The sequence below is a fragment of the Mesitornis unicolor genome, unplaced genomic scaffold, assembly GCF_000695765.1.
Source record: "Mesitornis unicolor isolate BGI_N332 unplaced genomic scaffold, ASM69576v1 Scaffold54253, whole genome shotgun sequence".
Taxonomy (NCBI): Eukaryota; Metazoa; Chordata; class Aves; order Mesitornithiformes; family Mesitornithidae; genus Mesitornis; species Mesitornis unicolor.
In genome coordinates this window covers 1,458-12,735 of record NW_010173673.1, presented here as the reverse complement: position 1 = coordinate 12,735, position 11,278 = coordinate 1,458, and the positions used below count along the sequence as shown (strand labels likewise).

The following is an 11,278-nucleotide window of genomic DNA, read 5'->3' as shown; positions in this document are numbered from 1 at the left end:
AGGACTGCAGCTAAGATAGCTGAGCATACAGGTTGTCTAATGTTGGTAAGATAAAACAAATAGCAAGTTTTCCTCTAAACTGTATGAAGCTAAGAAAAAAGTGTTGCTCCAGGATTACAGAGAGCCTGAAATATCAACCCAGAGAGGCCTAGCCCTGAAAGTTCTTAGGAGCTGGCGCTGGAGAAGAGAGATTCTTACACATAGACACAGTGAAGCCAGAGCAGTTAAATCTCTTAGAGGACTTTTTGTGATCTTTTTTTCTTGTCTCTTCTGCTGCCTCCCTGTGCTGTGCTCTGGGACGTGGTGTTTCAGTATCTGTAGATTTCCAGGTGCAGTTATAGGTGTCTACAGAAGTGAGAACTGCTTATTTGAGCCCATCTTCTTCCTTAGTCATTGGGCACTTGTGGTTAGGGGAAGCGTTCGGTAGGTTTTTTATAGCTCTGGATTTGAGATTGTCCTGTTTCCTGTTGTTGTAAGTGGTTGGGAGAAAGTTTTGGGTGTACTTTGTATCGTGTAGAACATCAAACTAGACTAAGGTAGACAGCTTTCTGAAAATTGAAAATACGGTATAAATTGGTATTGGGAACAGTATTAATGTTCTGGATCTGTGTAAATCGAACATTTTTTAATGAGATAAAGTGTTAGGCTGAGATTAAGCAATTGCACTACCTTTCTTAAATTAGAGTTGTCAGCATTTCCATTACGCAAAAGAAAAGGATTGAAAAAAAATCAAGTAAGAGTTTGCCTTTATGAACCATTATGTTTCCTAATAGGTGCTGCTGGGATTTGGGGTAAATGGTATATGAATAAAACGCATCAGAGAGGTTTTTTGTATGATTAAACAGTATAGGCAGGTCTGTCTTTTTTGAGGATTTATTAATTTATTATTTTTTTTAATTAAACAGGAGATGATAGGTGGAAATGAATCCTGTACTGCGGGACCAATACCTATGTCCTACCTAACCTGCCTGACTTACATTTTGGGAGAATGGACTGGTGTGGAGCACATTGAAGATTACCTGAGTTACGCAGTCTACCTTTTATGGGTGCTTTTTCCACTCGCAGTAGTTTTTCTACTTCCAGGAGTTGTCATAGTCCTCTTCTACACTTCCATTCTCCTTCTTCATATTTATAAAAGGAAGAATGAACTAAAGGAAGCTTATTCCAATGATTTTTGGGATGGTGCAAAACAAATGTTGGCTACCCTATGGGATGGGCATGGAAGAATATGGCATGGTAAGTAAGATCTGACTTTTCATTAAAAACTGCTGAAGCACTTACTTCTGGCTTACCTTTAAGGATTATTAATAGGTGTCTGATTTTTGCTGCTGTTACATGAAATGTAAAATTCAGGCCATTTTTTTTTCTGTTTTCTCAATGACTGTCTGTAGTGGTTGTGAGAAAAAATGCCATTGAGACGTTTTGGGTGTAAAATCTTTTTGTCTTAAGCATTTCTTTCTTTTCTGCTATAAAATTAGATCTTTCATCCAGCTGAATAAATGCAAATATAATTTTTTTTTCTTTTCTACTTTTTATAACTACTCTTGGATTTCCTCATTCCAGGAGGACCTGAAATGATTGCAATAATATTAAAATTAGACCAATTAACTATATTATTTCAGAGTCAATATATGAACACTGAAAGTTAAATGCCAGTTTCCTGATAGCTGGTATGTCAGCACATGTTAGCATAATTTAATTGCACTTAACCAGTCTTTTGCATATAATGCTGAATGATGGCTAAAAGGAGCACTTAGTGTCAGGTCACTCACTGACTGCCACTTCAAATTTAGTTTAGAGCCGGAAACTGTTACAGAACCCTACTTTTTTGTTAAATTTTCTTTCTGTCTATGTGTTTTTGACAACTACTTTGTCTAGTAGAATGTCAAAACTAAGGGCTCTGTTCCGTGTCCTTTTACTATTACTTCTTTTATAAAGACAGACTCAATAAATAATTTGGCTTTTCTTTCTAAGGAAATCATAAGCCTCTTTCAGAACCATTCAATCTAGAGGCAGCCAAAGGAGAAAGAAATGTTTAAGAGCAATTTACATAAAGAACAAATCCTTCTTGAAAATCATCTCTATTTGTTCTCTAGTCAAAGGGAAGCAGGTTCTCAAGGCATTGATAACCAGATGGTGCAGCGGCTGTATCAGATAGGCTTTGTAACACTAAGATGTAACTTTCAAATCTAGGAAAGTACACTAGATCAAAATCAACAGCTATGTCAAAGAGCTTAAAATGCTCACTTCACAAGAAAAAGCTATTTACTTTTTTTCATAAGAGAATTATTTCTTAAGGCCTTGGCTGTTTTTATCCTTAGTAACCTTTTTATAAGATCTAACTTTTTATTTGTGCAGAAAAGATTCTTATCCAGTCCCTCATGGACAGTTGTGACTTTTCTCTGCCCTGCCAGCTGCTTCCATGTTGTCCGTGCACTTCCCTTGCTAAAGAATGAAATGTTTTGTGATTATTTTAATGATTTCACTTGATGTTGTAGGAAGAACTTTTAATCCTGAAATCTCACAGCATCAGAAGATAAAAAAACACAACCCCCCCAAAAAAAACACCCAAGCCCACAACCAAAAAGCTCCAAACCAAACCACAAAACTGGTGTGTGATACCTGTAACTTTACATATGCTGTGCAAGTGCCAGATGTAGGTTCAATCTGGTTCTGATTGGCTGGCATGGAGCACAGCTAGGGGTCACTTGGGGTGGTACAGATGGTATTCTTGCAGTGTGTTGCAGCTCCACAGGTACAGAAGGTAAAATAGAAGGAGAAGAGCCAAGAGTATGATCAGAATTAAAACTAACTAACTAACTAACTAAATATATATATATATAGGAATGGGAACTGGAGACCTGATTAACTTTGGAAGAGATGACAGTTTTGGTTGGGGTTTTTTGGTCTTTTTTTGTTTTGCTTGTTTAAAATAAAAACAGCTCACAAACAAGATACTCTAACAATACTGCTCAGTATTAACTGAACATGTTCTATACTGAAACGTTTTGATATTTTGTGTTAACTGAATATATTCTGCACTGTGAACTTAATTAGAAATGGAAGTTCAGTCACAAACTTGTGTGTGTTTATGTGTGTCTCAGTCAAGCATATAAAACCTCAAATAGCTTTTAATGCTTAGTGATGGAAAAACGGAGCAACTATAACTATGAGGGAAATAACAAAGATAAGCTTCATACCCTAGAGTAAAAGGAGACACGTAAATGGATGTTGTCACATCAGATCTTCTTAAACAGTTATTGGTGACAATGAACTTTGAAAGGTAAATAAAGGCTTGAAATAGGTGTCTTTCACCACTCCTATCCAATCCTTATTTTGTTTTCTCTTGTATGATTGATTCAGAGGACTCTGTGGCCTTGAAGGGAGTGAACTGAAAAAATATATAGTTCAAGACAGTGAGACTGTGTGTTTTGTTTTCAGGTTTTTTTTGTTTTTCTTCTTTCTTTAAATGTGGCTCTTCTGATCTAAATGAAACTTGTCTTTTCTGTGAAAGCAACAGTAAATATTGCAAGTCACATCTTAACTTTTTAGCACTGTGCTCTTATTACTTCTCAATAGCTGTCCCTTTCAGTCCTCCAACTTGTTGCAAGTTAGTTTCTTGGGATATGATTTTATCAGCCTTTGCCATCTCTTGTGCCTTTAACTCCTAATAGGTTATGAGCTTCATGGTACCAAAAATATTCCTGAAGGACCAGGGCTTCTTGTGTTTTATCATGGAGCTACTCCTGCTGACTACATCTATTTCATGGCTAGACTTCTTATACGAGAGAAGAGATACTGCCACGTAGTAGCTGATCATTTCGTCTTTAGATTACCAGGTAACCTACTTCATTACAAACAATCAGCTTGAGAACTCCAATGTTTTTTTTTTTTTTTTACAGTATAATGAATAACAATTGTGCCACAGGAATACAGCTCTTGGAACATTTATAAAAATTAAGTCAAAGTGTTGAAGTACAGCTGTCTCTAGCGTGTTCTTTACAAACAAAAAGTGAGTTTATGAGACTGCATGCAAGAATGGGTCATATTCCTGGCTGGGCAGCACCTTTTGTTTAGAAACAAAAAGAAAGAGATTATGGGAGAAAGAGCTGTCTCTGTGTTAGTCAGTAGCAGAGACTTCAATAAGGTGTTCGGGGTTTTTTGTTAATGTAGGCAGAATGAGTGGTGTAACCTGATTAGGAAGTAAACTGTTTGGAAGCAGTGCCCTTAAAGTTGGCAATGTTAGTCTGGGGACACAATGTATCCCACCCAGTTGGGTATGGTGGGCAGCAGAACCTGTCCCAAAGAAGACTTTTCCAAGTAGTCTTTTTTGGAGGAAAGGTGTAGATGTGTCCAACAAGGTTGTGTGAAACATGAGCTGAAGCATGAAGAAAATTAAGAGTATGTTCAGTGCAAGATTTTAGCTGGACAGCCGAGAGAAAAACACTGCTGATTAATGAAATTAATTATGTGAGGGGTTTGTTTTTTGTGTGCGTGGAATGCAGTAGTAGCCAATTCTGTTCCCAGGTTCAGTTTGTGACTAAAAACCTCGTAATTAATTTTGTGAATTTACATGAGTGTTCTGTAGTGGACTAGGGCTTGTCTGTTAGCAAATCTTTTGCCTACAGCTGACTAATATAACCTATTTTGTAATTTAAATTTGGCTTCATATTATGTCTATTAATACTTATTATGTCTATTAACAACTTAGTAATAAGTTGGTTTTTTTATCAAAGAGTATATTATTTTCTTTTTCTCCATTTCTGCTTTTAAATAAGGTTCTAAGTGTGAGTACACTTATGAGTGCCTCAGACACTATTCAGTAGCATCACAGAGACACCTGGCTGAATGACTGGTCTCAAAGAGTTGCGACCAGCAGTACAATGTCTAGCTAGCAGCTGATTTCTACTGGCATTCCTCAGGACTGATGCTGGGGCCAAGACTGCTTAATGTTTTTATTGTACCCCTGGATGAAGAGTTGGAGCGTGCTCACAGAAAGTTCACTGATGATACCAGACTGGGGAAGCAGTCTATACAGTGCGTGTTAGAGCTGGTATTCAGAGTGCCTTCACAGAAACAAACTAGCAGAAATGTCACAAAGTTCAGCAAAAGCAAAGGTGAAGCTTTGTATCTGGGATGGAGCAATCCCATGAGACAGTGCCCTGGGTACAAGGTGGCTTTGCGCGGAAGGATTTTGGCGTTCTAGTGGACAACAGGTTGAATGTAAGTCAGCAGTGTGCCCTTGCAACAAACAAGCAGCACTGAATGCTGAGATTTTTAGCAGGAGTGTAGCCAGCAGGTTTAGTGAAGAGATTTTTTTCTCTTGGCTTTGCACCTGTGCAAGCACAACTTGCAATATAGTGTCCAGTTTTAGACTCCCCAGTACAAGACAGACATTGACACACTGGAGTCTGTTCAGTGGATGATGGGGGACTGGAGCACACAGTGTATGAGAAGGAGCTGAGAGAACTGGATTTGTTTGGTCTGTACCAGGTAAGAGTGGGGGAAGACATTATCCCTGTCTTCAACAACCTAACTGGAGGTTACAGAGAAGAGGGAGTCAGACTCTTTTCACAGATGAGAATGAGGAACAACAGAGACAAGTTGCAAAACAGGAAATCCTGATTAGATGTGTGGACGGCTATTTTACCATGAGGGTAATCAGACATCTGAACAGGATGCCTGGTTGGGGAATCTCCATCCCTGGAGACTTTCAAAACTCCGCTGGGTGAGGCTCTGATAAACTTCATCTAGTTAGACCTGCTTTGAGTGGGAGGTTGATGTAGACAACCTTTAGAGGTGCCTTCCAACCTGCATAATTCTCTGGTTCTGTGAAAGAGTTAGGGCTATTCAGGGAAGACAAGCCCAAAGAGCCCAGATAACGTTCTGGATTGTGTTTCAAAATCTACACAATCTGTGACTGGCAAACCCTGCTATTTTAGGAATCTAAGACAGTTCCTCTCCTGTAATACCAAAGGAAATGAGCTGTAGCTTCTTGACTATTACATACACAAGGTGTTGCAAAGTGTCTTGTGGACTAGATGTTCTGCAGATGCACGTGCGTGGTTACCTACAATTGTGGAAGGTTGGATTCGGTGATCTAAATGATTCCTCTCTGTGGTCCTAAAGGTCAACCACAGAAAAATGGTGACATCCTTGACATCGTGCTACCAGGTAGCTGACAGCCCCTATGTTATAGTTACTGGGGCCAAGATAGAGAATATAGTGCACTTACTGAGATGAGTGTAAAAGGAACTGCTGGGCACTTTGCAAAGGGTTTTCAAACATCGGTGTGGACACAGTGTTGTAGGAAATAGACAAGAGAATGTGCCGGGGCAAAGGGCAGAGTCTAGGTTGAACTGTGGAATAAAATTAATTTTCGACTTCTTGGTATTTGGAAAAATCAGCATCACTTCATGCTCTGAAAGACTGAAAAATTATGTTTAGATAATTTTGAGAGTTGCTTTGTTGTTTAAAGTAGAAAAGTAGACTCTTGGTCACTTTCATGCAACAGCCAGGCACTACCCCAGTGTTTTTTCTGACTCCATGATGACGCAGAGTGCCTTGGGCACAGAGTACCCTAGCTGTCCCTTCAGAGCCACTGTGCTGCTTCCTGTCTCTCTGCTGCTCTAACAGAGCCAGGCTCTTCCTCTTTGCTGCTGGAGCAGAGATACTGATAGTAATGTATGATCTGCTGGCTAGGCTATGAGGTACAGCTCAGAATATAAGGTTTATACTAAAAGTCAAGCCCCATCACTATTCTGTATTACAATTTTTTGCCTGTATTCTGTCTATATTCTGTTGGGTTTGTTTCTGATCTATGAACTGGACAGGCTCGTAGAGTTGATTTCTCACAAGCTTCACACACACACACCCCTTTCCTTGCATGTCCAATGCAGAAAGGAAAACTATCTTCACAGCTTCTGTTTCCTTGAGTCTCTTTTCCCGCTTGGCTCAACAGTTCTCATGACTATTTTGTCTCTCTCCTGAACTCAGACAGAAAGGGCTTAAAGACAGTTTCCTACCACCAGGTACACTCCACAGAGCTTTAATAAGTTTGGGAATGTAAAGCATTGTAAAAATTATTTATTTAAGATCACACAAACAAAAGCACCCAAGAGAAATTAAATTACTTTAGGAAAACTGTTTGAGATGTCCTCTGTGCAGATGCTGCTGGATGAAGACTGCCAGTGTCGTCAGCAGTATGTGGGGGAGGCACAGCAGAGTGTGAGATGCATGTAACGGGGCTAGTGTTCTCTTGTCATGTTTTCAGACAGGTCCCAATTGTGTATAGGTATAAACCAGGTTTAATTATACTTGCACCAATTATAAAGATGAGTTAGAGATCAGAGTTTAGTTAAGAGTAATCTGATGTGGTGCTTCATGCTCTCCTTCCCAAGCCTTTAGTTTATGTGGGCTGTAAGAGAAGACAAATCTCTGTCGTCTTAACTATGTTGGGACTCTTCTTCTGTTTGTGTGCGTGTGTGTGTGTGTGTGTGTGTGTAACAAATGTTTGTTCATAATAACAACTATTCATTTGGTAACCTGATGTTAAAAAATGAAGCTCTGTTATTGAGGGGCAAACTCGACTAGATCAGTTCTGTGTCCTTGTCTATGGCTGATGAGGTTGTTTGCCACAGTGGGAAACTCCAAGAAAGAGAAGTAATCTTTCCCACGCTGCTCAGTCATCTAAAGTTCCCATTTCAGTATGCAGTACTCATAAATACTGTATAAATTTAAAATTTATTGAACCAAGTGAATACTATTCATTTCCTGCAAACAGAGGTTTGTGCTAGTTATGTTCTTTCTAGTTATGTTCTTTTAGACTAATTGTCTAAATTGATCAGGTATGTGCCCATTTGATGCTTGTAAGCAAATTTTTTTGTGTTCTGCTGTTTTTAGAAGAGTAGGATCAGTATGACAATTAAAATTCAAGATGATATGAGCAGTTTATGTAACTTTACAGCTAAAAACTTCAGTAAATGAAAAACCTTAACCTAAGATTAATGTACCCAATCCAGGCTTGCTGGATGCCTCTTAGTGTGAAAGATACAGGCTGAAACCGGGAGTCAATTTCTGCAGTGATTTGTAACACAGAGAATGCTGCATTTTCTTTGTCATTCTCCTTCTTGCATAGACTGCTCTTTGTTTGCCAAAGTTAACAAGACAAAAACCACAATAACTTGCTGGTATTTTTCTCTTGTTGCACTTTATTAGGCCAGTGCTACATTTGAGAAGTAGAGCTTGGGCAAGGAGACACTGCCCTGGACCTGACTTAGCAGCTTCTTTGAAGGAACATGTGAAAGGTGGCACAGAATGCTTGCCATTTTTTTCCAGTTTAGTCCTGATTGTGAGATAGCACCTGACTTTACTATGACAAAAAGCCACTGAAAACCTTAAATCTTCAGTTTTGTAGATCAGCATTTATAAGCAGGACTTAATGCTTCAGTCCCCCTAGAAACATCTTGGATTTGGGGTCACAGGTTATTAGACAAGTAGGTTTTAGCCATTGTGTTCTGTGTTGGGAATGTGTACTCAATGGTGTTAATGAATTAACACTTTCTGAATTATCTTACCCTGCAGGTTTTAAATTATTACTTGATGTACATGGAGTTATGCATGGACCAAAAGAAGAATGTGTCAGTGCTCTGAAGAAGGGCTGTCTGATAGCCATTGCCCCAGGAGGAGTTCGGGAAGCACTCTTCAGTGACGAAATGTATACTATTATCTGGGGTAATCGGAAGGGCTTTGCTCAGGTGGCCATTGATGCAAAAGTGGTAAGTATGACAGATCACAGAAGAGAAGCAAAGAGTGCGAATTTTTAGTACTCCTTTCCAGGGAAAGCCGTTTCAATTATTATATGTTTGGTGTTACGTTGCTGACTGTCATGAGTATGGTCTCCTTGCTCTCACAGCTACATTTCAAGACTCATTTTTGTTGCTTTAGATAAGAAGGCTTTGGAGTCAGCTGGGAATAGTGTGGTCATGAAATCCAGGGTTTAAAAGAATAAGAGAGTGGTTTCTACATTATAAGCTTGTGCTGTTTTACACATACCTGGTCAGGGTTGTGATGGCTCAACCCCTGACCAGAATGACTGGGAAGCAACCGTACATCAACATTTCTGTTTCTTCTGTCACTGAAGTATACTGTGACCCCGCGCAGTATAGACTCATGGGCACCTTGTACTGTATTGGCGTTCTTATGGTAGTAAGGGATGCCTGGGACATACAGCAGCAGCAGCAGAAGCTGTTCGCTGGTGTGAACTGTTTCTCCTCAGTTCTAATATATAGCATTGTGCTTGGTCAGCAGGCAGATAATTATTCATATGGGACCAACTGTGGAAGGCACAGAGATGTATGATATGTTTGAGTTGCAACTATTTTAATAATCCTTCCAGAGTCCCTCTCATTCTGTATTTGCACTTGAAAGATGTGAGCATATGTCCGTAGGTCTGCATATACCTAATTTGAAAGTAAGTCTCACACCAAGAGTTTTATATTTAGGTACTGTCACAGAGAAACTAGTTAAATCTCTGGATTTAATACAGAAATAGAATACTTGCAAGACCCAATTTTAAATGTGTCATTTTTCTCAGGTAAAAAATAACACAGTTTAAATAGGGTATTTTCAGCAGATTTAGATTTTACTAATGCATTATGATAACATTATGAAAAGCCCTACTTGGGATACAACTATGGTTGTACTAGTTTATTGAATGTATGTTCAGTTCCCTTTGTGTACTCACAAAGATCTTGCAGCTTCATCCACCCCCAAAAAAACCCTCTGAAATGCAGTAGAATAGGAAAAGTGTTGGAGGCAGGCTGAAAGTTTGGAAAATATTTAGTTTAAAGGTGAACTTTAAGTCACCCTTAATCATGAGCATAACTCCTCATGGAAAGAAAAATGCGTCTAAAACTGGGACATTCAACTTCTTGAGGTTTTCTCATTTCAGCAGTTTTTTGCCAGAGTATTTGTCATAGAAACCAACTTGATATATGCAAAATTGTCTGCCTGTGTGTCAAAAGTAAAATAGTGCAAATAAGATGGTTCTAGAATAAAAACAAATTGTTACCGTTCAGTTTAGGCAACTGTACTTCTTTTTATTCTCTGTAGTTGCATTGGATTATTTACAGACTTTTTTTCCCCCCAAAAAAACAACTTGATATCTGTCTGAAGAGTTGCATTTACCATCTCATCTCCATGCTAATTTTAAAAAGTTTGAGAGAATCTGAATGTTTGAAAATCCCTTAGAGTTCTGTATTTCTGATGGTGCTGTGTACAGTGAGTACATACTGTAAAATGATATTTAAAAACTTCATGTTGTAGTTGACCTCCTCGAAGTTTTTGTGAATCTTGACAGCTGTTTGAAAGTTCAAAAACAGCAATAAAAATTAAAATATTAACACCATTCCAAATATTCATTAGCAGAAATAGATCATGGGGATGTATTGAATATGACACATCATGTGGGAAGCAATACAATTGGCATAGCAGAGATGAATCAGACAAGTTTAAGGTCCCAATCATGTGAATTCTTCCCTTGGAGCAAATTAGGCATGAGGTTTAACCGCTTAAGTCACAAATGTGCAAACACTGCTAGATGAGGGGAGGCCTAAATGCTCTATAGGTTCTGAAATCCTGCACTGCTTTGAGAAGATGCATCTGCTGAAACAGTGCCTTGCTGAAATCTCATGCTATTCTCCTGCCTGAAACCTCATGGCAGAAAATGGCAGAACAACTTAGAAATCCTTGTTTTTCTCTCTGTATGTCCTTGTCTGACAAACACTTCTGAATTTAATTTGGTTGTTGGGTTTAAGTGAGGTAAAAGTATTTTAGATAGTGCTATCTTCATTAAATTCTTAATTTTTTTTTTTCCCTCCTAGCCCATCATTCCTATGTTTACACAAAATGTTCGAGAAGGCATTAGGACATTAGGAGGAATAAGTAAGAGATTTTCTATTTTTTGTAGTTTATTTTTTCCTGCATGTGTTCAGCTTATTTTTGTAGAAATAATTTCCATATAAATTTGAGATTTGACACAGCCTTGTTTCTACAGGTTTACTCTCCGGTAGAGTTCGGAGATGTTATTAGGATTTAATATCAGCATTAGATGTGGTACTGGCTCATCAAAGTTACTCTTCACATAACAATGTGCCTTCACAGAAGCAATAGAAGGAAGGAAAAAGGAGCCAGAAAAAGGCAAATAGATGTAGAGTGCAGTTTTTCTCTGCTTATTCTACTAGGCTAACTCTAGGTTTTGTGCTGGCTGATAAGAAGC

At 38.6% G+C, this 11,278-nt stretch overlaps 1 protein-coding gene across 1 annotated transcript; it reads left to right on the top strand.

Annotated features, from left to right (window-relative positions):
* Positions 1 to 908: 908 nt before the first annotated feature.
* On the top strand, positions 909 to 10,944 carry LOC104533260 (transmembrane protein 68-like; the record flags this gene model as incomplete). Its single annotated transcript, XM_010180777.1, has 4 exons — positions 909 to 1,236; positions 3,675 to 3,839; positions 8,584 to 8,777; positions 10,884 to 10,944. Coding segments are annotated over exons 1-4 (748 nt in total), but the record flags the coding sequence as incomplete, so codon positions are not given.
* Positions 10,945 to 11,278: the final 334 nt, after the last annotated feature.